Genomic DNA, 25,988 nt, shown 5'->3' with positions numbered 1-25,988 from the left:
CCATTGTTCTCCATTAAACTCCGTCCTCCAGCTCTGCCCTCCTCTTGTTTCGGGGTGGAACGAGCCTGTGAAGCGTGTTGTTGAGGCCGCGCTGTGCTGTAATGAGACTGTGCACTCGAGAACACATTTTCTGCTCCTAAACAGCCATGACGAAATGGCTTGAACTGAAAAAGGAAGAGAAAACATTATATGTGGTTGGTTGGGGGGGGGGGGGGCGTCTACACTTTAACTCTTTGTAACAGAGTTGCCTTCTTCTTCCCTAGTCAAGCAAATTCTTGCTCATGGGCAGCTTAATGATCGGGACAGTCCCACTGCAATCCTGTTTTAATCCACCTTTCCCACTGGTTTTTCTAAGCAACTAATGACAAACCCAGAAATATGAAGTACCTCCCCAAAAATCTACATTCCTGTACATGAAGGGAGGGGGAGAAGGATGTTATATCACACAAAGCCTATGTTTTGCAGCTTTAATGACATGTAGCAAGAGCTGAAAATATGCCACACTAAATGACTCAGATAAGGATAGAATATTCCAATTCTTCTGCGCTAAAACTCGGTTGGAAGCCGGTGGCGATGCAGAGAATGTTTTTCCCTTACGTGAACCTTTGCAGCTTAAGAAGCCGCAGAGAGGATGGCAGGAAGAGATGGGCCTGCGGATTATTTCCCAAAGCTGGCTTTTAACAGGAGAGCAGGGCGAAGGAGGCGGGCAGGCCTGCCTGGCCCCGCGCCAGCAAGGTCTACTACCGTGTGGACATGGCTCTAAATTCAAAACCTAAATGTTGAGGACGATTAGAATAAATCTGGAAGGCAACTGATAAGCTCTCTCAAATCAAAGGAACTAATCCAAGCAATTTGCTTCTTGGACAGACTAATGGTGGATGGTTATTTTTGCAAACACATTGCCCCCTAGTGGCCAACACGAAGAACACGAAGAACAGCCTTAAGAAAAACGTGCAGGTGCTAGCTAGGACTGTAGCAAAACTTAATTAAAAAACAACTTTATTTTACTAAAATTGCCAAAGTGCTATATTTTTTACTAAAATATGAATTCACACTGCCTTGATATTCTGTCTTTGTGCATACAAATAAGCTTTTACTATTGGTGGACAAATTACAAGTTCTATATTCACATTCCAGTCATCAGAGATGTTTTCCCGAAATATTTCTCCTCTAGTGTCCACTCTTGCTGTTTAGATTCTTCAACAGGACAGCCATCTGAAACTTTATTATTGTTGCATTTAATTTGAAACCACAGTCAACCACCATCAAAATGCTTTAATGAAAAATTTGTACCAGCCTAACTGAAGAGCAGAATTATTGCTCCATTATTTCACTGTGAGGGGTAAAATTCACCATTTCACTGTCATTTTTTTCCCCAAAAGTAAATACCCACTTAAGAAGATAAATCTGATCCTGTCCCTTTTCGAAGTAGTCACATCATCCCGTGAATTACACAAGCACTCTGCAGATAAAGTATTAAAGATAAGGTAAAACACAAAATACCAGGCACAAAATGGAGCATGCACAAACATCCAGAAGCTTGGCCATGAGGCATCATACAAGCCTGAGGGCTAAAATATATGCAGTCAGCTAAATATTTACAAAACAGGCTGACAGTTTTGGATTTATTAAAGGGGTTTTGACCTGAAAAATAGAAATGTGAATCAGTCTCGTGTTTTACTTCGCAAGAACGTCAGATAAAAGGAAGGGAAGGTCACTCACACCCAGGGGCTCACCTGGCTGCAGCGCATCAGGCAGACTGAGAGCCAGACCTCCTGCCTCAGTATCACAATAATGCACTGCAGCTCGAGAGGGCTGAGTACTGACAGCACAGCCTGCCGCAGGGACTCGAACCCACAACCTTCCAGCTGGGAGTCCGCAAGCCCCAAGCGCTACTTCATGCCGCCCTCCCGCGGGGCTTGAGAGAATGCAAGCAGCATTTCCCTGAGCTAAGCAGCCGAGAGTCAAGACTCGCAGGTGCATAAAAAAAAATGACAGAAGGAGACCAGAACAGCTCCTGCACAACCTGTCAATTTCATTTTTCCTGGAGCATGCAAAAAAAAAGAATGTGATCACACATGCCTTTAATCATGCAACAGTTAAGAACCTGGCTTTACATGAAAGTGGAGAGAAAGAAGCCCCAGCTTTGCACATCTTCACAGACTAGAGGAGCCTGGGGGTTTGGGGTTCTGGCCCCGAGACGCTCTGCTGGAGGAATTTCAAAACTATCAGGCCAACAGACAAGTGGCAACACACAAGTGTTGATCACACCTGACCACATATTAACAATCACGTTCCGTGTCACACCTTTTGGGCTGGAAATACCACATAAGTCAATAAGCACAGCTCATGTAAAAGAACGTTCGAGCAGTGATGTGGAAGTGTGCACTGGCTGCAGAGAATCAATTAAAAGTGAGTTCTATGATGAAAACAAAGGAGAAAAAAGGTGTTTGAAATGAAGCAAATTACCATCACAAACCCAAACAAGAAGGAAAGAGTTAATTCTGCCTTCAATTTCACGTGTTAGTGGAATAACCAAGGTCATCCTGACGAGGAAAAGGCGCAGAATTGAGAAATCGCTAGATATACAGATAAGTCCAAGGGAGATTAAAAAAAATAACAGATCAGGCGAAGAATATTAATGCGCACAAGATCTCCTGATTAATACCCTTAAGGGTTACATATCACATATCAATCTGTCTTTCAAATGTCTGGAACCTCAATTACTCAATTTCCTATCCTCCTTGCAACCTCGCAATGCTCAAGGCAGACTAAAGACCCGATGCTTTCAGCTTTCAGTGCACAACCTGCAGGAACAGCAGCTTCTATGCTAGGCCCACCACTGAAGCCAGTGGTATAATATTCTGCAGCATCACATGCTTTTCAATGTCACTCTTACTTACTTTTTATGCAGAGGTTAACAAAGAAGTTGCCTTTGTGTGCGAATGGGGACAGTGGGGCTTAAACACAACCTAAAAATAGACACGACGGACGATTTCCCCTGTGTGACAATGCGTGCCAGCATGCTGCGTTAGATTGATAAACTGCAGGTAAGCATTTTCTCAGAAAACCAGTACGCACGGCTCAGTTACTGCATGCAGCAATGGCAGGTATCAAAACACCGGCGTAAGTTTAGGTGCAGATGAAATATTCACAGTATAAACATGGCATCCCTCTGAGAGGACTGAGTGAAGACCTGGTTTTCTGAGTGAATCGTCACAGTCCAGAGGCTCCTTTTCCAAGCACAGGCAAAACAGCCTTCCTGCTGCCAGACCATCTCACTGGATCTGCTGGTCTCCTGCTCAGCACACAGACTTCAAACACTGAGGCTCCAGATCGCTGTTCTGCCAAACATTCTTGGGGGTGTGGCGCTAAGCAGGGGGAGGGAGGCTGCTAATTAACAGTGCCTTTATTCTGCTGGAAGGGATCGCTTTCGCACATTCTCGACAGCACTGGCAGCTCCTCATCTTCAGCTCTCTGCTATGCCAATACTTAATTTTTGTGCGAGCTGTAAAAATATTCAATCAGAACATGCTTTAGCAAAATAGGCATTTCCAATCTCTGGTGAATATAGATTAATTTTGGGAACGGATATATTGACTCGGTCTGGTAACAGTTCAGAAGCTACGTTCTGGTCAGAAGGCACAGTAACAGAAATGTTATTTTTTGAAAATATTGGTATTACTTCACATGTAGTCTGTTGGGAACGTGAGTGAAATGGAGCAACACCTTAGACCTTAGATCTTTTGATCCCCAGTTACAGAAACCAGGGCTGACTGGTCCGCAGCTGGGCAGGCTCATTCCCTGCTGCCTGGCAAGGCCAGCCAGCAAGAGATGAAGACAGCCTGAGCGATCCCCCGAAATGAGCCGGGGCACGCAGCTAGGCCTGCGCGGCCCCTCCCCTCGGTGAAAAAAAACCGAGCACGAGCCCGAGCCACCCCACCCCACCCCCGACACACAGATGCCACTTGCGCATGGCCGGTCTCGCTCGCAGTGTTAAACAGTCATCTCTCCCTCTCCCTACACAGCCGGGGCGCTCCGGACCAGCTCGGGCTGGCACGAGGACAGCAGCTCGCGGGCAGAGCAGGCGACGGGCAGGAGGGAGTCGCGGCACGCGGACCGAGTCCCGGTGTGGCCTGCTCCGGGCGCAAGCGCACTCACCCTGGTCGATGGGGTGCTGCGGCAGCTGACTCATCTGGCTGTGAACCACGCCGGCGTAATTCCGCAGGAAGGCTTCCTCGCTGGGCGTCAGCTGGAGCAAGGAGAACAGAACACAAGAGCGACAGGCTGAAGGAGCCGCGCCTCTTTCGCCTGGGGCCGAGGGGGCCACGGGGGAGCCACAGAGGCGGCAGCGGAGCCACCCCAGTGGATCTCTCCACAGTACAGCGAAATACAGAGCAGAGGACACAAGTGCAATTAAACAGAGAACGGGAGGTACGCCTTTACCCAAAGAGGAGTGGGAGAGGGGAACAAGCTACCCAGCTATGCGTTTAAAGCCGATACTCCGGCTTCATTCAGGAAACAGCTGGGTGAGACCCAGGAATTAGTAAACTACTAAGTACCGAACCAGCCAGATGGGCTGAATGGCCTCTTCTTATTTTTATCCTCCTATGTTCTTACGCATCAAACCGGTCTCTTGAGCCTGTTCTGGAGCCGGCGAGAGAGACGGCTCAAGGCCCACTGCTGTGCCCAGTTGTACACGTTTCCTACAAACAGGTCTAGCAGTGGGAAGGCATCCTGCAGCTCACTGCAGTCGCTGGCCTGCAGGAAGCATGCGGAAGTGTGAAACACAGGGAGGTAACCTGCAGTCAACAGTCAGAAAACTCAGAGCACAGATGCGCAGCTTTTGCTAATCCTCGTGTTTTTCACAATTCCGGAAACTCCCTTTTTTTTTTAAACCGCGGGTTAGTGTTCCAGTGGGATTTAGCCCCCTTCGAGACTCGACCCTGCCTATCACCCGGAACCAGTCACACAGTCGGAAAACACATACGTTTGATCCCATCTTCTTCAGCATGAGCAGGACGCGCACCTTCTGCTGGATATACATCTCCTCGTGAGACTTCCCTGGGGCCTCCTCTCGGTTCATCCCCCCTGCTCCCGTTGCCCTGGGAAAAAAACGACGACGACATCGGATCACTCCCATACTTAGAACAAAACAACAACATTATGCTACGGACAGAAAGCAGAATTTCTGTTGTGGTGCAGAAATTAGACTAATTAGAAATTCATATTCTTTCATTTCCCTTTTATATGATCTTTTTCATGTGCAGTACACTTTCATTTTGTACAACAATTTCTTAGGGCTTATTTTCCTCCCACAGTTCACAGACATGGTGGTAGGTTAACTGGCATTTAAGATGGAGGCCAATTCTCCAAACGTGACTCAGGCGCACTCTCGAGTCTAGCAAATCCTGAACAACTGTGAACAGTTCTGTTTGTTTGTGCTGCAGGTTTCGCTCCAGTAAAATCAGATCTGTGATCCGAGTAGCATGCGCGTAGCGCGAGTAGTGAGCTCCTAAGCAAGCAGAACCTTCCTAATTCAAGATGTGCAGCTGAGCTCTGCGATGCACAGAGGCCTCTCCTAAGCAATATTTAAGGTATTTAATATTTAATACTTGATGTTACAGTATTAGTCTCCAGGCACGTACAAGCTGAGAACAAAACAGGTCAACTAGCCAGATCCTTGTCCCAGCAGGAACAATGCTGCAGACTAACCCTTTCACAGTGGAAACCGCATTCAGAGATGTCTATGCAAGACTTCTCTAAGCTCCCTGTCTCCTGGTAATAACCTATTTTCCACCCCATTTGGACTGAACCATAGTTCTTGATCACAGGACCCCAGAATATTTCCTTCCGCAGTGCGGATGAAGGCAAAAGATGCCATTCTGTGATGGCAGGCGATAAATCACACAGCCGCTCGTGTCGTAACGAATGACAGCCTCTCTCCTCTCCACCGAGCAGAACTGGGCCGCTCAGGGCTCTACACAGCATCGCCCGTCACCCAGGCTCTCAGCCCGGCCCACTTTCGTTCTCCATTAACGGCACAATCTCAAGCACTGGCTCAGAAATAAAAAAAAAAACATTAACCATCTCTTAAAAGGTTAGAGGAGATGCGTTATAGCATCCAAAAAAGCGTGATGTTTCAAAGACTCCCGAAATTTCCTTGGAGATCCTGTGTTCTTTAATTCGGAGAAGCCAAAGGTACACTCACAGGTTTTGGCTGCTGTGGCAAATTTCTGCACGTTCTGATCTACACAGAGGGGGCTCTGTGCACGCTGGCAGCTCCTTTAATGCACAACAATGTTTAATTTAGCAGCAGGCACACACGCATGCCCCGAAGGTGCGGGAACTGAGGCTGGTGGCGGCCCAGGGAAGGCAGCTCAAAAGCGGAGATGACAGCAATTTAAGACACAGCAGGTTCCCCGTGAACTCCAGTTTACTCGCTCCATGTCTTCCTTGTAACAGGCAAACGCGGAGAGAGGGGAATCTGCTGCCTGCCAGGAGTAGAGAAGGATGGGAGTCGGGAAAGAAATCCTGGCTTGTTTAGGCTTCACAGCGCAGAGGGGGAGGGGGCTGAGCTACGGATATCAGCCTCTCAGCAATGAAATCACCAGGACTTTTTTCCGAACCGACCACCAACGGCCCCTTTGAGGGAACAGCAAAGTCCCCATGCTGTAACGTAAAGTGGAAACCCCCACATTTTAAGGGGAGCTCCCTGCCCAGTGTCGGGTTTTCTTCCTTCTTTTTTATGTGGCCACACAGTTGAAAGGCGTACAGCAGACTGGGAAAGGAACGAGAAGGCAGAAAGGAGCTGCAGACTGCCCTGGGCCCCTCCTGCCAAGCAGCCTCCGCTGACGCGCGTGTGCATTTGGGGGACAGTGGGGTGGAGGGGGACTGTTGGGGTGGTGCACGTAAGGGTTTGTGTGTGGCAGGCTGCACCTTTAAAGACATCAAACAGGAGAGCTCGTCTCCATCGGGCCCGTGGGCTGGAATATTTCTCCCGCTCCGCTCGTCTGCTTTCTCCAGACCGCGCATGGCAGCCGAAGGGACGAACCGCACAGCGGTGATCAAATTTTAATGACCGCCCCCACACGCTGGGACTACCGCCGCCACGCAGAAACGTCTGTCACTCTTTCATCTGAAGGCACCGGCCGTCTCATTTTCCTCTTTTGCCGCGCAAGTGCGAAAACTGCTTCTCTGCGTCTTCTGGTTCAAAGGCAATCAAAACAATTAAGAGCCTGCACATTTCAGTCTAGATGAAAAGCCTGCAGACAGGCTGAAAGATACTTGCTAAAACGGTATTTTTTAAAGCCCTTGCCTCAGTTGTGTCTTTGTGTGCTGGGTAACATCAGGGATGTTTATTTATTTCTATTATTTTTTTGCACGGTGCTTGAGCACGTCTTGAAACATCCTGTTTAGAGTCTAGATCATTTTTAATCCTTAATGAGTTTGGGAGTGCTAGGAATTTACACTGCACAGTGCATTTCTGACACCATTCACAGCCTGTTCAGATAAACCAGATGTTGCACATTAAAAAAAACCCAGAACATTTGGAGGATTATACAGAATTGTGTTTTCGTACAATTCCAACATTAAATCCCAACGCTCTGCTTTTTGTTTAAAACTTCCTAATGTAATCCTAAACCAATTAAACTACTCCAGCTTGCTGTTTCTGCAGGAGGAGTGTATTGTTATCATGGCAGCAACCTGTTCCTTTATTAACACATGTCATCCTGTCCTCTGTGCTTCTATTGTAAAGTCTCATCAGGTACGCGGACAATGCTTTTGTGCAGCCGTAGGGAAACAGAGAGGAATCTCTCTCTGAACACTGAGCTCTTTCCACTGCGGTGTGAGGGAAAAACAGCTACATGGAAAATTAACATGATCCCTTTTCCAAGAGGCTGGCAACAGTACCGGAACACAAACCCCTTAATCGGTCTGAGGGTGCAATTTGCCAAGTCGAGGGAGCGAGAGAGAGTGGTGAAGAGATTTTAAAGCCAGGGGTGGATTTATAAGGAAAATATCAAGTGCCAACAAATGTAGAGTCCAGACCCCTTTACTTGGTACGGTGCATGCCTGAAGACTGAAGTCCAAAACTGTAGAAGGCAGATCAGCAAACACTGCTAATTTTTTTCCCCCCTCTAATTTAATGACTCATGACCTTCAGCGACCAGCAGCTGTGGAGGGGTGTACTTAATCCTCCAGAGGGTGGAAAACTTGCGGACTCCATAACCAGCGTCTATTTATAGACCCGCAGCACCACTCCCCGGTCCCCACCTACTTTCACTTGCTGAAAGCATTACCAAAGAGGTGAGGAGGGGGGTCAGGCCTCTGTCGTTCCGCAGCCAATTCAGAACAAGCCCCCAGTCCGAAGCGAAAGCTTCGTGCGCGGCGGACAGCAGGCATTCGACAACTGTGCCTGCCATTTCACCCCCGTGTTACACAGCAGTGAAGCCAGTTCCAGCAGGCTACTGTTTTGTGACACATGTGCAACAACAGTCACCAGCACGACACAGAGATATTGTGTGAATACCGCACGCCCTGCTTGTGAAAGGGGTTTTACAGTGCCAGCCAGCCCAGCAGTTTCAAGACTTCATGCCTTAGAAAGCCTGAGACCAAGAACACAAATCCCACTAATCGTGGAGTTTTTCTTTTCCTGCCCAAACCGGAGCCAAAAACGGCACTCACGCTCGCACGTGCAACACAAAGGTGTACAATCATGGTTAGACACTCTGTGCGACAGTTCGGGCACAAGAGGAGATAACACCGTGCACCCAATCAAGCAGACCCAGAACAAACTGAGCCCTTTTCCTTGGCAAACAGGCTGTTTATTACAAGCCTGTGGCACCGACGCTCCCTGACTCACTTGATCTCTCATTCTGACGGCTGACAGAAAAAAAATAGAACCACGCAATCCGGTTAAATGCAGATTTCGACTAATTCAGTTTTTAAAACTTTGAATCAAGTCGTGAAATGGTCCCTGGGGGTTGGGGGGGGGGGCGATATCCGCTTTAAGCAAAACTGCTGGCTCTTACAAACCCACCTCTCCGGACTTTGTCAGCACATCAGTTGCTTGCCAATAAGCTACTCCTGCTGTGATCAGGCCGCTGAGCTTTTTTCTTATTTCCAGTTAATAACTTCCCCCCAGTTTGGCGCTGGCCATCCCACTGAGCAGTACATCCCATAATAGAGGCTGCCATTGTTGCACAGCTGTCTCTAACTTCCTTTACACAGTGAAAGGTCAGCTGAGGAGACTATTTTGGTGCATGCCTGGTAATGACAGCCTTTTCTGTACTTTATTGAGTAATGACAGCCTTAATCCTGCTTTCGGCACGCAGAGCTGTGCACACAAACTGGGAACTGCACATCTTCAGCGCAGAGCCGTCTTGCAAGTGAAATCAGGTGAACTGATCCAATTTTATTAGCTTAGTTTTGTCTCCGTCTGCCTCGAGCCAATCCCACACTTTCCTGGGAAAAGTAGCAAGCAGTAGCACAATCTGCACGATTCCAGGTTTCAGATTCAGATTTTTGTAACAGAAATGGGATGAGGAATCTGACACTTGGCAACAGACTTGGGCGTCAGAGAAAAAGCAATAAGGGTTTAGAAACAGCTCAACTGCCACATCGATACAGGCTTTGAGATTTCTATTTCAGCCATTACTGACAGGACATATCGTTTGCAGAATTCATCCCCAAATGTTTACCCAGCAAACAATTCTGCTCTGTGCCACCTGGGAATGGAGGTACGAGCCCTGCCAGTCGACCTCACGTAATTGTGAATTTGATCTTTTTATTATTTTTCTACACTAATCCATCCCCATCTGACGTGATGGGTCCTGCTCTTAGCTCCCCTGCAAGTCAAGAAGGCACTCCATAAGCTGTCTGAGCCCCATTAATCTGGTCTTTGGCCTGGCTGATACCCCGGTTTACAAGGCTTAAACAGGCCATCCCACACCATCATTTTGGATCATCTTGGTGTGTACCGAGATATAACACTTTAATCTGCATCATTACATACATATTAGAAGTGGAGAAAACGGCAGGCTTGTCTAAACATCTGTCTTGCGCAGCTGTCCAACTGCAAAAGGCTTGGGTTTTATTCCACCAATACAGCTTCTTTCACACATTCCTCAGGCAATCCATTTTGTTTTTCCTATAGTTGTATTAAATGCTATTAAATGTCCTAATTTCTTATTTCTGTCATAATTATAAAGAAAAACACTTCTGCCTTGTGGTGATACACACAGCCAACATTCCACCCACAATGCACTGCTTCTCTGGGCGCTCTCGCCAGGCACGCTGTACAAGGTGATTGGTTAGACAGGATCAGAAAATACAGGGAATTAGAATGTGTTCAAGTCAGCTACACCACAAAAAGATGCAATATCTGGCAGGTGTTCTTCCAATCAACTGAAGACTGAGCAGTTTTATTAAATTAGTTGAAAACAGCAGATGAGGACTAACTGGTTACATTTTGCCACTTTCCCACGTACAGCTTGCCTACAGTAAAAAAATAAAGACCTACCGCTGGATCTTTTTTACTGCTTTTCTGGTTAGACGACAAATGACTGTTTTATGACTCACTGTTCTGTAACAGAGACGGATACCCACACAACACCCCCATATGACACTGTGATGCACCCCTCTGTGCCAAACAACACTTTATTACTTTAACTTACTTTATTTCTCTGTTTCCAAACATTGAAAAACAGGGCTGGTGAATTTAGGTGGATACAGGGAACAGGAGAAACAAAGAACAGGACACCTCTTCCATTTCCCGGTCAATTCCCTCCCGCCTCTGTGACGTCGGCTCCTACCTGCACGTACTTTTCTTTGTGGCCGATAAACAAAGCGAGTCTCTGACCCTGAACCCCGCGCTACTGTCAAGCACCAACAGGCCTGGAGAGCCGATTTTCAAAAAGCCTTCTGCTCTTACATTAAACTCTCGCTCCTGGAACTCGATGACTCCTCAGTGGGAGCTACGGCTGTAAGTCGATACTCCCGCACGTGTGACCCCGGCATCTTCCGGCACTAAACACCGAACTGCTCACGAAACACCAGGAGACGGGCAATTAAAAATAGGCAAATCCTGAACGGACCTGAGCAGCGACAAGTCCAGGCCCCGCTGCTGAAGGGTTACAGCAACAGCTCGACCCGTGAGTGTCAGACAGGCCGGGGAAATTTAACATTGCCCTCTCCCTCCTCTTCAGGGACAGCACTGATCAACCTGCGCCCTCCTGGTGATCACTGATCAGCCTGGTGCTCTTTGCACACCGTCTCCCTGGCAGGCAGCAACAAGGTATTAAATTAGCCCGGAACACACTCGCTTTCAGAATTTTTGTGAATGAGTCAGTCATATAACACAGGAGAGCGCCCATTTCAAAAAAAGATTGAAGTCTGCTGCACCAGAATTCTCCTTCGTTATGAAATCACAAGACGTGCGTGCTGTTTGGACGCTGTGAGCTATCTGCTGTATTTAAAAGCCCCTGCTCTCCCTCAATGTCTGTGCTTGAGCTTGTTTTCTTCTTGAACTCATTCAGCACATCTGCTGCTGTGCTGAAACAATGGCCACAGTATCCAAAGACAATGGTGATCTATAAGTAGGTCATAGTGTGCCAACACCGCTTGAAACAAACTGGTGAGAATCTTAGCAATAGTGCTTTGTTGCTATGTATACATGGATCTGCTGCAAGGCTGTGTACGTCCCTTGATGTAACAATAAACTTATGCAACAGGTTTAGACTAATATTTGTATTTCACGTTTGTCATCCTAAAAGACACTCCATAAGCTTCCATGATTTCAGGAAAGCTATCGGCTGATTTGCGGCTTGTTTTTGTTTCGTAAAACACACTAACCAGACATTGCCCAGGCTGACAACTAATCACGGGCTAGACTGGACAAGCCAACTGTATAAAGCACAGGAGTGCCAGTCACACGGTACATCTGCTGGCTGCTTTTCCGGAGTTTCCACAGAGGAAGCCCGCCGATGTCTGCCACATCTTTACGTGCACGCAGATGAAGCAGAGCAATCTCCCACTCCGTGCAGGATTGCAAATCTGTTACACTGTGAGATGCACCTTTTACATGAGATAGAATCTCAGCATCAGCGGTGGCACAGAATGTCAATGTTACTTTAAAGCAGAGGTCTCCAACCCTGCACCATTCCAGCATGTTTTGTAGGTTACCACGAAATCATCAATTTCTAAACAGCTGAGAAAATTTCATTGTGAATCATTAAAGATTAATTCTCAGTCTGCAGGCAGAAGGCATTCAGAGAGACATAAGTGTTTGGTTATTTAACAGAAAACAGAGGGTCCAGATAAGGGTTGAATACCCAAACTGGAGTGAGGTAATTAATGGGAGTACCGCACGGATCTGTACTAGGACCACTGCTCTTCTTAATTTATATCTATGACAGTGACTCTGGGGTAGTTAGTAAATAGTTAAGTTTGCAGACGATAAATAAAGTATAAATATAAAATAGGAAATGCAGAGCTAGAAGAGGCTACTTATGAAAAAGGCAGGAGTTTATGTTGACGTTTCATTTACATCTTCTAATCTACGTGGGGAAGGAATTAAAAGGAAAACAAAATGCTGGGATATATAGTTAAAAGCACATAATGGAAATCGAGGGAAGCTGTGTTACAATTGTATAACGCACTAGTAAGACCTCATCTAAAATAACATTTACAATAGAGGTCAGCGCGATGCAGAAAATAGATTTGCACTCTGAAATCCTTCCAGAGAAGATCAACCGGATACATTCCGGGGCTCAAGGGAATGAGCATCACCGACAAGCAGAGGGAACCGAATCTCTTTAAAGACGACTATGAGGCAGACCTGATACAAGTATTCAAAGGCCTCACAGGCAACAACAGAGTAACCCAGTGGATTTCGTCGGCATGAACAGTAAAACACAAACCAGAGGGCGCAAGAGGAAACTGCATTTAAAACTGAGAACAGAGGGCACTGCTTTACGCTAGTGGTGGCAAGAGGGTGGAACAAGCTACCTAGTCAAGTGGTTCAAGTCAGTGGCCTCCCAGATACAGCCAGATGGGATGCTTTGATCAATAGATTAGTCACCACCAAACAGGCTAAACAAGCTTCTACCATCAAGAGAAGCAAGACAGGCCCAAGCTCCTTCTCTCTTTTGAAGCCCCTTTTCTGTTCTCGTGTTTAAATAAAAATGGAGGCTGGCTTTCTCCTTGTAAACACGGCAAGCGGAAACGGTGACACTTTGCTTGTTTAGATAAATGTGGGAGAAAGTATAGGGGCGCATCTGGAGCCGATGGGCCGATCAAAGACGTTAAAGCACAGCCAGACCAGCGGGGCGACGAAGGCAAAGCCCAGGAGCTACAGCGGGGCGGCACGGAGCCACACTGGTTAGCACTGGCTTCAATTCAAGGGTGCCGTCTGCGTGGAGTTTGCATGTTCCCCCCACACGTGTGTGGGTTTCCTCCCACAGTCCACAGAGACATGCTGGTGGGTTAAGCGCGTGTGTCTGTGTCCGTGTGCGGCCCGTCAGTGCAGGCTCCCGTCCAGGGAGTATCCCGCCTTGTTCCCAGTGCTTGCCGGGATAGGGATAGGGATAGTGGGATGAAGGGGTCAGTAAACGGCTGGATGATGATGCACTTGCCCCTGGCACACAGCCTTGCGAGGCCTGGGGCGGGCTCAGGCCCCAGCAGAGGAGATACAGTATGGTATGATCACATCAGAAGGTGGCTGTCAACTGTGGTGAGACGGGGAAATCGCAGCCAAGCTCTCCAGCCAGCAAACCCAGCCCGATCGCACTACACACCCCAGGTCTCGCCTGCCAGCTCCTAGGTGTGCCGCGACAAACACCGCAAAACGAAGCAGGCAGGTAAAATTAATCACCGGCAATTATGAGGAGACGGGCGTGGAGCGCTGCTGCTTTGTCACCCGAGTTCAACTCTTCGCCACCACTGAAAGCTGCGCCGTTTGGGAGAAATAAGCGCCACCAACGACAGAAAGGTCCCTGGGGAGGGGGGGGGCATTTCTTATTAGGAAAGTTCATCTCTCGAGAGAAAACTTCTGCGGGAACCGAACTGGCCGACAAACCAATCGGATCGATAGGCGAATTGGTAGCTGTAGGTACCTCTAGCTGTTTTCGGGTTGCTCTGCACAGCAAAACCGAAACTGCCTAGCTTCAGCTGAGGGGATAGCAACAATGAGGATTCGTTTCCCTCAATGGCTGTTTTATCAGCTTTGAAGGGAAAAGTTGCAAAGCGAAAAGCAAGACTAACAATCACATCAGCGTTGAACAGAAATCCCCTCCTAACCGCATGACAAACGACGCATAACCTCTAGATGAATTAAAACACCCCGCATCCTACATCATAAAAAAAAACATCTCGATAGTAAATAACAGATCTGAAGGGGCGCTGAGACCATTCCCTCCCCGGTTATGAAACGCTGAAGACCAGAGAGACAATAAGAAATGAAAATGCTGCCGTAAAACAGCTCAGCTCCCGAGTGTCTTTATTTTACTGGCCGATACCCCCAAGGCACACACCGCACTCGGGACCAGGCGCCCAGAGCCGCACAAAAACCCGACACGGCAACACGGCGCATTTCTTCATTTCCTGCAAAACTTTTAACGCAATGTATGCAAATCGCAGCAAAGCTGGAAAAATGGGGAGGAGGGGGGTGAGGGGCACCTCGCCGTGTCTCCTCGACCTCCTCCTCCTCCTCATCCTGCACAAAAGAGAGAGAGAGAGATAGAGGAGGAAAAAAAAACGCGAAGTCTCCGCGGAAAAGCTGTAGACAAAAGCCGTAAAATGAAGTTGCTGCGCCTGTAGGAGCCCGTCCAGGTGCCGGACCGCTCCATGCATCCGAAGACCGCCGCGATTCCCGGATTAGAAAAAAACAAACCTCGATTTCGGTGCACGAGAAAAAGGCAAGGAATGGGAATAAAAAGGGAAGAGCAAAGCTAGCGTGTGGGTTTTTTTTTTTTTTAGAGTGCGCTTACCTCTCCTGCTCCAGATCCGTTTCTCCCCCCTCTGTGTTTTATTTGAATGGTGTGTGTTGTATGTGTGTGTGTGTTTTTTTTTCTGCGAGGAGGCGTCCTGTTCCGGGGTCACATCCCGACTGTCGGTGAAGCGGGTAGGAGCTCAATGACTCACACTGAGGCTCCTGGGCGCTGAATCAGTTCCTGCCGGGCCGGCTGCGCTGTCTGCCACCAGGGGGCGGCGTTGGGCGGTAGCGTGAGCCCATTGGTGCATTACCCACCAGTGCACAGTACTCATCATTGCATTTGAGGAATGGCTTTTAGACAGGGATTTCCCATATATTAATTTCCAACGTCGGATAATACTTACAGCTTTGTTAATAATATGGATATGCTATTAATTTTATTGCCCATGTATGTTGCTGAACGTGTACATTTATGTACACATCTTTTTGGGATAGGAGTACGTGACAAAGTCACATTTTGCACAGTGTAGCTATTTACACTCGCGGGTCTAACATTTAAGAAACGAGGAGTGAATCCTTTTTTTCGGTAGGGTGCTCTGATACGACCAAAGAAATATCTCTCAGTAACCATATCCAAACTCTGATAAATGCTGTGCACATACACCTCAAAACCTGAAAGCAAAGGTAAAAACGAATGGCGATACCCATTATTGCACACCTTCAATTACTATATTATTATCCTCCAAAAGGGTCCATCTAAAGGGTTACAGATTGCAAATTACGGTACACGTCGCAGTGGGGGAAGGCTGGAGTTGTATAGCTCTGATTACAGATGTCTTGCTCACACCCGAAGAAGGCTCCACAGCCGAAAAGTTGTTTCCTTTCTTCTCTTTTCAGCAGGGAATAAACCTTCACTTGTTCCTTTGCAGCATATGCATGCTGACGCAGCTCCCTACTTGAACTACTTAAGGATGTCTCTCCATTCTGTGGGGAGCATGAGTGTCCCTAGGCTGTTTGCTATGCAAGTCTCCAGTAAATACTTGCCATACAGTTAACCCAGGAAGTCTAATGTTTGCCTAATAAAACATACATCGACATATCATTACAGACAAGTAAGGAGTCTCTGCTTACTCCTTAAGCTAATTGAGAGGTAATAAGGGGGTTACCTCCTGTTCTGTGCAGTTCTCTAATGAGGTTATCTTTATGATTTAAAAGATATGATTATGATTTGGAGAGAAAGACAAATCTTTACCCAGCTTAACATGCCTCACTGTGTGGAGAATGCACAGCATGTAAATACATTTCTCACGAGTCTGCTCCATTGCACAATTTATAGTTTGCTCCTTTAAAAAGCGAGCTTGAAAACAAATTTGTATTGCAGGCATTGTATTGCAATGTTGTAATATGGACAGACAGTTAGGATAATACCTTCTTTAGCTAAGTGAGCTGAAAAAAGATTGTCATGTATACTGACGACCTGGAAACCAGAGGACAGCCCCCTGTGGTTTGAACTGGATACAGGCCACTGAGGTTGTGAGGTAGCACTGCTAACCACCTCTTCTTCTCCTGCAGCTACACCTTCTGTCAACAGCTCCATGGTCTGAGCCGTTCAGGATGGGCCAGATTCATGAGGAAAAGGCCGCCCTCCTGCACCTGATGGAATGGGCCACTTCATCTAACCAACCATCTAACTTCATCTAACCAAAACACGTCAACACATATTTTTGGGAGAACACCGGAGCACCTGGCGAAAACCCATGGAGAACATACAAACTCCACACAGAAGGTGCCCCACCCTGGATTTGAAAGGGCCCTGGAGCACTGAGGCAGTAGTGCCATGCCAATGTGAGGCCCTTTGGTAGCACACCATGCAAATTAAACAGTGAATCATAAAGAATCCTCGGTCTAGTGTGAGAAAAGGCTCAGGTGCTCTTTTTCTTAAGTCCCATCTGTCTTAAAAGATTATAATTTTACACAATAGCTGAGCTTTTGCAAATTGGAGGGCTTTTAATGCAGCTTCAAAGCATTTAACCAGGTCAGACCTTAAAATGTGACCTTAAATTGTGAGTGAAGTCAGGATTTAGAACGTTGTCTTTATATCAAATCATACAACATTTTAAGCTGGTGCTCCTCAAATTGCAAAAAGACAGACTTTCTCCACATCCCTCCAGACAGTGAATGAGAACACAGCACAGTGCCCACCACACTGCTGCTCTTGAAACTGCACACCCAGGGCCTGAGGTTTCCTTCGGCTCAGAAGGTAAAAGACAGAGTTGGCACAGACATCAGGAATGTAATGTGAGGAACAAAACTAGCCTTAACCTGCTACAAAATACCAGATCTGTTCCAGCCTTTTGTTTTGTTTGCATCTGAATCCACGGGCTGAAATGTTTTGTCCGCGGTCGTCATATTCCATTATTAAACAATGGCTGCCGCTCTCCTCTTGTATGGGATTAAATGATGTGTCCAGCTGTAAATATAGACCACGCGAAATAGATTGTTTCTATTTGGGCACAGTTGTCTCACAGAGACCTGCATGCTTGCACTGGCATGTTCATTGTGCCACTTGAGTTATGTTCGTAGGTTATAGACTTCAGTTTGAGACCTCACCACAGAAATCTTTATTAAGAAAGCACTGCTTGGCTACTGCTAAAAACAACCAACCGTAATGGTCATTACTTATCATACAGTACCTAGTAAGGCTGGGCTGCATTTATACATTGTACTTGGGAAGGCAGAGCTGAATCCTAAATTTGCTGTTTATATAGTATAAACGTAATTATTGTAATTCGAGAAGCAATCTCAAGAGTTGCCATTGGTAGGTGGGGACAACTTTATTTGTGTGTGATTGTATGTGTCAAAAAATATATAAAAATAAGGAATCAAACTGAGGTCCTCATCTGTGCCCCAAAGCGTCTTTGTAAAAATACAAACATCATTTTTTCATGAAAGGATTAGGATGGTCATCTTCTTGGAAAAGATAAAACAACTGAAGGTCAAACCAAAAAGCCTTCTTGATTGCGTATAATTGTGGATTTTAGAGGAGGTCCCTTGAACAGTCTCTGAAGGGCCACTGGTTGAGAACCACTGTTCTAAAAGAGTATTTATTGTCTTTATCGGAACAGACACAGTGGACCAGCTTGTTACAACAGCAGCTCAAAATATCACATGGATTTCTAAGCCACAGCACCTCAACATGTTTCTTTAGACTGACAACCTTGAATCAGCATCTCTTAAGGTTCCCTCATAAAGGGTTACTTGTGGTACATCACAGCAACAGTGAAGTACAACATCACCGCAGAGCAGAGAACCTGTGGAGAAGTAAATGAGTGGCATATGTACAGTAAAACCATGGGGGGGGGGGATGCTAAATGAGCCTGCAAATCTACCATGGTAAAAACTGAAAAGCTGTCTTTTTTAAACCGCTGTCACTGTCGATGATGTAACAGCGAGAGACGGGAAGGTTTACTTGTCAGTGGTGGTTTCAAAGAATGCTATTTAAATTCCATCTAAAGTAAGCAGTAATCTGGGTCTGGATACAGTGCCCGTATTGAAAGAAGCGAGACAGAAAGCACACACTGTTTGACAATAAAAAGCAAGCAATTTAAAAATTATATCCAGCCACATATGGATTAGCCCAGAAGAGAGGAAACACCTGTGTATAAATTTTTATAGATGCATGACTGTGGAAGTCGCTGCCCCTGCTTTGAAACATCCTGAAAGAACTTTTAACTGCTGCTTTTCATGCACAATTCTTTAACTCTTAGTTTTACCTGGTTACTGGACTGCTGTTATATATTTAATGCATGCATGTCTGTACAGTGATCCAAGATTATAGAAAAGTGCTTAATAAATAAAATGTATTATTTGTACCAGTATTCCTAATATTACTAGGAATTATCAATTTATTTTAACCTAATGCCTCTTCATGCCACTCCTCTTCCCAGTGTTCTCCAGCACATGTAATACTGCACCTTTCCTGATGCACCTGTCTGGAAGACCAGTTACATGTGAGGCAGAAGTAAAAACTGCAGGGCTTGAAAATGCCCCTGGCACCCCTTTTAGGAGACAACCAACACAAATTACTTTTCAAGCAATGCCGTTTATTACAAACATTCATTGTGTGATGCAAAAGTACAAACATTTATTTTTCTTTTCAAAAGAATCAGTTGGTTTCATTGGTTTGCCGATACATGTTACAAAAATCCTAGAAAACTGTCTAATCTGCTCACCACACATTCTATGATACATTGTTTTACAGAATTTCATCATGCATTGTTTTAAAAAGGTTTTCTAAATATGTTTAGTGCAATCACAAACTTCACAGACTTTAAATCAACCGCAGGAAGTTTACAACTAACTTTTAGTTAATGGAGTACTGTGATAGAATAATTTTTTTCATACTATTCTCTGCTACTGAGAAAACCACAGGATATGTTTATCCATCCCAAATCTTCCTCACACGCACAATATACCAAGTACACACAAATAAGTACAAATATCAAATAAAGGAAAGAAATTCTTGACAGAAAACCTAGAAAAAGTAATAAATTAAAATTTGCTAGCAAGAGATATCAAGTATTAGCTACTAAGAAACACACTAAGCTGAGTGGGCCCTCTCATTCATAATGTTATTATGTTCTTACTTAAAACTAGAGCTGTTAATGTTTGGTCTGTAAGAAATTAAGTTAAGACAAGGAATTTGCTGAGATTTGTGACTCTGGAACAATAAAATGTTAACTAGCACAGTAAAGAGAGAAAACAGTAGAAGACTATTAACTGCACCATCAGTCTTTGTCAGCGTGATTAGTGTACCCTGTTTCTTCTGGATATGTGGCAGGAATTGTTTATCCATCTCATAAGGAAGGAAGTTTTATCAGGCTAAAGACGTAATTTTTAGATTAAAGTGGAGACTTATTACCTACCTTTTACTAATTACTCTACCTTTTATCAAGAAACTGATAAGAATATATTACAACATAAACACAATGCAGCATGACTAATTTTAGATTGCAAGCAAAGTGAAAGAAACGCTAAAAACAACAACACAAAAATAAGTTGGGCTCTATTTCATAAACCAAGTCCCCGCCAAGCAGCTGATGGTAAATATTTTGTTCTAACTTCCCAGCAGCTTTTTTTAAAAAAGCTCTTGGACAGATGTAGAGACAAAGAGAGTCAACGATGATTTATATCTTTTACTCTTTAAAAACCCAGGCCTAAGTGCCGTCACTGCAGGAGACGAAAGGCAAAAGCCTTGTTTCCATAACCTGTCCCACACAGCAGCCTTCTTTAAGTGTTAAACCTAGCAGATAAGGCCAATGCACACCAGCTGGTGCAGAACTGAAGTTTACTGAAGAAAGGTTAGCATGAACACTACTTGAATACTTTTCAGAACACTGAGCTTACTCCCATTAAATCTGTAAGCAAACATCACAGCTCACACTTGATATGAAGAACAGGGACTGTTTAAATCATAACAGGAGGGACAAAATAGTTCTGCCTGTAAAGGAAGACCAAGCGCTCTGACTTTTAATTCATATAATTAAAACACCTTCACGTGATATTCTGATTAGTGGAGCGTTACAGCCTTTCACCTCTCACACTGCCATAACGGAAACCATGCAAACCAGCCAGTAAACAAGGAAGTGTGGGGCTGCAAATGAGCTGGTACGCGCACGGCTTTATGTCTTGGTTTTCTCCACGCCTGAGCTGGCCAGGGCAAGCACCTTGTCACCAGAGCCTGAGGAGACCAGCAATAAAGGAACAGATTAGAACATGAGACACACGCAGAAGTGTATGTAAACACAAAAAGGTAGATCCAGCCCAGCAATAACCAAATGGAAGCATATCCGAACATAGTGTGTAAAGTTATAATACACTGAGAGGAATTGGAAGTGCAACAAATGTTTGCTCCATTACTCATTTTATGCTTTTATTGACTCTCTGCATAGTCCTGAATAGATTTAAAATAGTTTACTAGCTTCTTTACTGCATATGGCAAATATTTAAATTACTTAATATTATAAAAATCTATGAGGCTGGCCAAGAGTTGGGGGAAGAATCTACCTGACATTCCTTATACCAAGAAATCTAAAAAAACTAACTGCTGAATTGGTAACACAGATCACTCAGATCTACAATCAGGCCTCGGGTACAGGCCTGACCTGAACGCCAGGTTTAGAAAATAAAAAACAGACGTCAACTTCACGATTGAACTCACCAAGATCTGGAGAGACCTTTTCAAACTGGCTCAGGGTGGCACTAGCATTGGCAGAGAGAAAAGTCTCGTCTTCCACCGTCAGCTGCACCAGGACAGCAGGACAAGGAGCACAGAGAAACAAAGGAGGACCCAGTTAGTTCTGCATGTGATGGAACACACCAGCGGCCAGCAGGACATGATGCATTATCCAAACCTTACACCGTTTAATTTTATACACTCGCGATCCAGCCAACTATAAAGGATTATAAATAGTCCACGCAAACAGCTTGACCTGAGAGGTTTTGCTGTCCTAAATAAGTACAGAATAGAAAATATACCGCCTAGGTTCCCACACAGAGCTCTAATGGCTTCTGAAAACTCAAGTGAAAACTGTCAAGTACAGTGATAGCAGTTTTCTAAACTGAAAAGTGTAAATAGCAGTATTTCGTGTAAGAATAAAAAAAATGTATATTAGTTATACATTCAGAGTCAGAGACAGAGAAATTGCTTGCTGTCTGAGGAGTGGCAGCGTGTGTCCCTGAAGCTGCAGCACGGCCTGCGAGTGGCCGCACTCATCATGCTGACTCTCCGTGTGAAGCAGTGGGAGTGTCAGAGGAGGGTGCCCAGAGGTCCTCATTCTCCCCCCGGCAGCATAGGAGGAAAAAAACTGCAGTGCCCAGCTAAAACACCGTCAGTTCTAAACTGGGTGTTTTAAAACAGAAAATAACTGGTAAATACAAATGTAACAAAAGAATTGTGTCTCTCAGTGTTGCTGATCAAATGCGTATATGTTTTGCCGATGCACTCTCTCTGTTTTTGGAACAATTTTTTTATTTTTGGTGAAGGGAAGTTGAGTTAAACAGCACTTCCCATTTCGAACCCCCCTGTGCTCGTATGAATTAAACTGCTTCTACCTTTTCCCCCAGTTTCCTCAAGGCCATGAGAATTTCCACCTTCTGCTGTGTGTAAACGACCCGGGGCAGTTTCCCCACCATGACATCCCGGTCCATCTGCAATTAGAAAAAACAGAACAATCCCAGGATGCTTCAACTTACCTCCGACGTTTCAGCTAAATGAAGCTTTGGAACTCTGAAATTTTTGTTGGACAGGATTATGTTTTATAAAGGTTTCATTTCTCTTTGCTCCTTCCATTATCAACTTGGGTTTTACAAATTGGCTCATTAGCCATTCAGATCTGTCCCCGAGTCAATGACTGGTGCACAGGCTGGTGCAATGTTTCTGAACCTACCTCAGCCAGTCTGGTCCTCAGCTGCCCTGGCTGTTTCTTTGCAAACAGTCTGATGACCTCAGGGGTTTTGAAGGCCTGGCTGATAGCGGCCTGGATTGCCTGTTAATTATAAACAAGTAAAAAAGCTTACAAATGACAACAAACACGTATGAGAAAATGACGGCAAATCTCCTCGTGTCAGCAGCAAGTTTTGAGAATTGTGCATTCACATTCCCAACAACACCGTGGTGCCCACTGGAAAAAAACATAAGTACATAAGAAAATCGGAGGAGGCCATTCGACCCATCTAACCCATTTGGTAGTTAATTAATTAATTAATTGCTTACACTTAAATAGTGCTTTTCTGGACACTCCACTCAAACTCAATGGGGACTCCCCTCTACCACCAGCCCCACCTGGATGATGCGACGGCAGCCATACTGCGCCAGCACGCTCACCACACATCAGCTCTCAGCGGGAAGGAGAGCAGAGTAATGAAGCCAATTCATTGGTAAGGGCCAATGGGAAATTACAAATTACACCCCTACTCTTTTCGTGAAACGCCCTGGGATTTTTAATGACCACAGAGAGTCAGGACCTCGGTTTTACATCTCATCCGAAGGACGGCGCCTGTTTACAGTATAGTGTCCCCGTCACTATACTGGGGTATTAGGACCCACATGGACCGCAGGGTGAGCGCCCCCCTGCTGGCCCCACTAACACCTCTTCCAGCAGCAACCTTAGTTTTTCCCAGGAGGTCTCCCATCCAGGTACTGACCAGGCTCACACCTGCTGAGCTTCAGTGGGCTGCCAGTTGTGAGTTGCAGGGTGATTCGGCTGCTGGTGTGATTAGTGGCTAATTGATCCAAGGGTCTTATCTAGCTGTTCCTTGAAAGAAGCCCATGTGTCATCAGCAACATGGCTGGGTGTCTTGTTTGAAATGCAATCCTTCATAGTGGGGGAAAAAAAGCTGCAACCCGCTTTTTCTAGCTGTAACCTAGATGTGCAACCGTACCAACTGCATCCCGCCAAGCTCATCCACTAAAGTCATGTTTCCAGACATGATCTTTTTCAGAGACTCGTTGAACTCGTTCAGCTGCTCCAAGGTCTCCCTCTTGGTCTCCTCATATTCGTCTTCATCTAGGTCCTCCCTGCAAAGCAACGCGAAAAGCTGATGGTAAATGATATGGAAGGAGAAAAGCAAAGAAACGTTGCAATAAAAGAGAGACCAAACAGTACGGAACGTTATAAAGAATCGGATAATGACAACAGGATATAAAAAGCAGCACAAAACAATCATGAGACCTAACAAAAAAACATTATTTACAATAAAAACACAATTATTAGCCAGCAAAACATAATGCATCTAGTTGTAAGCATGTTGTAGTGTGCTGGGGTCTGGTGCAACGCACCCCAGATGTTGCCACTGTCAAGTACTGATCATTGCTTGTAAAACAAAAAAAGTAGCAGCAGTGATGAATGACTTTCTCCATTTCCACAAGAAAATGCCAGTATGGTGAACTGTTGCCCTACCTGCACTCCTCCAGGTCCTGGAGCTGCTGCATCAGTCTGTCCAGCTGCTCCTCCAAGTTCTGTTTTAATTTCGTGGTTTCTGATTTTCCACGGGAAGCCATTTCTCTAACAGTAAAAGACAACATGAATTAGAGGGGGAAACCCAAGAGCCGCCAAAGAATGGTAGAGAGACGTTGCGTCTCAATAAACAAACAATACAATTGTTCGTAAAATTGCAACAGATCGATACTACTATCGAACAAGCGCTATTCAATTGTTCTGTGTAACTAGCACGACGATCAAAGATAAGAACAGTAAGGGTGGCTATTTAAAAAAAAAACTAGACTGCTATAAATATGTGAACACTTGCACAAGGATTGATCGATAATGCAGATATACTTAATTATATAGATATTTTCATTTATTTACTATGAGCCTTGACTTTCTTTGGCAGTGCATGAAACCTAACTCTGATCATTTGACAAACCCCGCAACAAAGAATCGCCACGCCCTTAGAAGTTGGTGTCCTGATTAATAACAAAAACCCCAGACCGAAGCTAGCGCCTGACCGAAAACAGGGTACGTTTACTTTTTTTCCCTGAATGGATACGCACTTATTACTATAATTATTATTTTATATTCCGACGACGCATTTCATTATTATTGATCTATTGGAAGAAAAAAAAACTTAAGTTAGCAGTTTGATATTATTCTGTCCTAACATCGAAAAAAACATAGGTTTCGCTTCAGGTTTTATGTATCCGATGAGACATATACTACGTCTTAAGCATCTTTTGCGTGATATTAAGTCTGCTTAAAACAGATAGCTCTTTTTTCCTAACCTTTTTATTACCTTGGCTCAAAATGTTTGGGACGTTTTTTCAGCTTTCTCAAGGAATGCTGTGGGGGACACAATTAATGTGACACCAGTTTCCGGTCCTTCTGGCCAATCAGAAGCGCGGCTCTCAGGCGGCTGGGTGTAACAGGAATGAAATCGTAAAGGGAACTGAGCAGCTGCTTTGGGAAACATCAGCTTCAACCTAGATTTTTTTGGTATGTACCATTTATGTAATTGAATTGCAATGTTGTGAGTTACCGAAAAAAAAAACATTTGCCGCTTAAATGTAATCTTTGGATTATATGTAGGGATCCTTCATATCTTTGATTGTAATAGTTGCTAAACTAGCTGTTTTTGCCCAAAACATTTAAAATCCCGTTTCAGAACCCCTCCTTTGAGACGGGTTTTTATCATGTCATTTGCCAAACCGCTTCATCCCATACGGTGTCCCGGCATGCCGGAGCCTACCCGGCAAGCAACGAGCGCACTTCTACAAAGAATTCGAGTGGGGTGCGAAAACCTGGGCACGTGTTTACCCACAGGGTTGTGGGAGTGTGGAACAAGGTTCCCAGACAAGTTGGTAAAGCTTCTTTCAGAAAATGGCTGGATGTGATGATGGGATCAACTAGCTAATTAATATTAAGTACTGAAAGGGCTAGATGGTCCTTCTGCCCTACTCTCATTTGTACTGTCTTAAGTTCTATTGAATATGTAAGTGCATATATTTATTTTACGGCAAGTGAATATTTTGCCTGATGAAAATGTGCTGATGCAATGTGAGTGGCTAAAAAGGAAATCATTTCTGTATTAGCTATTGCAGATCCCAAGAGTTAACTTGATGAATTCCAAAGATCCAACAGGGATTGTATGTATTATATTTACATCATAGCATTGTGTTGCACATTGAGGTATTATTATCTAAGTGATATCTACCATTTTACTTGCTTGAATATAACAAATTATACTTTCAATTTTCCCTGATATTTCACAGTATAAATTGTTATACCTTCCAGCATATTTTGCTGTATTAAGGGAACCTGTTATATATATATATGTGTATTGCAGCAACATAAATAGTTCCATTTCATTTATGAATGTAACTGCAGCTTCAGAAGGTAATCTGGATTGAAGTTTAATAGTGTATGGTATGGTTATACAGTATATTTAAAAAGTTGTTATTTGTGGAGCCTGTGTACCAAAAAAAGCTGTAAATGTCTTGTGACATTTCAAAGAACATACAAGAGTTTTTCATGATCAATGAGAACAAGCAGCAAAT

General features: G+C 44.9%; 2 protein-coding genes across 4 annotated transcripts in view; both read right to left on the bottom strand.

The window, feature by feature from the left end:
* The window catches only part of ctnnbip1 (catenin, beta interacting protein 1), a 33,935-nt gene extending 18,758 nt beyond the window's left edge, over positions 1–15,177 (bottom strand). Inside the window, exons 1-3 of the mRNA XM_088937927.1 lie at positions 14,991–15,177; positions 4,991–5,105; positions 4,162–4,252 (exon numbers count right to left, since the gene is read on the bottom strand). Of these exons, the coding sequence (XP_088794053.1) occupies positions 4,162–4,252; positions 4,991–5,086 (187 nt within the window). The 5' untranslated portion in view covers positions 5,087–5,105; positions 14,991–15,177. The remainder of the gene's footprint in view (positions 1–4,161; positions 4,253–4,990; positions 5,106–14,990) is intronic.
* Positions 15,178–19,021: 3,844 nt separating this feature from the next.
* On the bottom strand, positions 19,022–24,805 carry lzic (leucine zipper and CTNNBIP1 domain containing). Of its 3 annotated transcripts, none has more exons than XM_088938442.1 (7): positions 24,717–24,805; positions 23,896–24,000; positions 23,378–23,513; positions 22,384–22,482; positions 22,049–22,144; positions 21,156–21,237; positions 19,022–20,675 (listed from the first exon to the last, which is right to left on the bottom strand). In XM_088938442.1, exons 2-7 carry the CDS (start codon positions 23,994–23,996, stop codon positions 20,617–20,619), a joined length of 573 nt encoding a protein of 190 aa, XP_088794568.1. In that variant the 5' UTR covers positions 23,997–24,000; positions 24,717–24,805; the 3' UTR covers positions 19,022–20,616. The 3 variants fall into 3 exon arrangements, with proteins under 3 accessions (XP_088794568.1, XP_088794570.1, XP_088794569.1); XM_088938444.1 differs by having other exon boundaries at positions 24,728–24,787; XM_088938443.1 differs by lacking the exon at positions 24,717–24,805 and having other exon boundaries at positions 23,896–24,368.
* Between the last annotated feature and the right edge of the window lie 1,183 nt (positions 24,806–25,988).

This window comes from Atractosteus spatula, chromosome 20, assembly GCF_055471065.1.
Source record: "Atractosteus spatula isolate fAtrSpa1 chromosome 20, fAtrSpa1.hap1, whole genome shotgun sequence".
In the NCBI taxonomy this organism is placed as follows: domain Eukaryota; kingdom Metazoa; phylum Chordata; class Actinopteri; order Semionotiformes; family Lepisosteidae; genus Atractosteus; species Atractosteus spatula.
The sequence above is the reverse complement of the archived record's forward strand: the minus strand, read 5'-3'. Positions and strand labels throughout refer to the sequence as shown.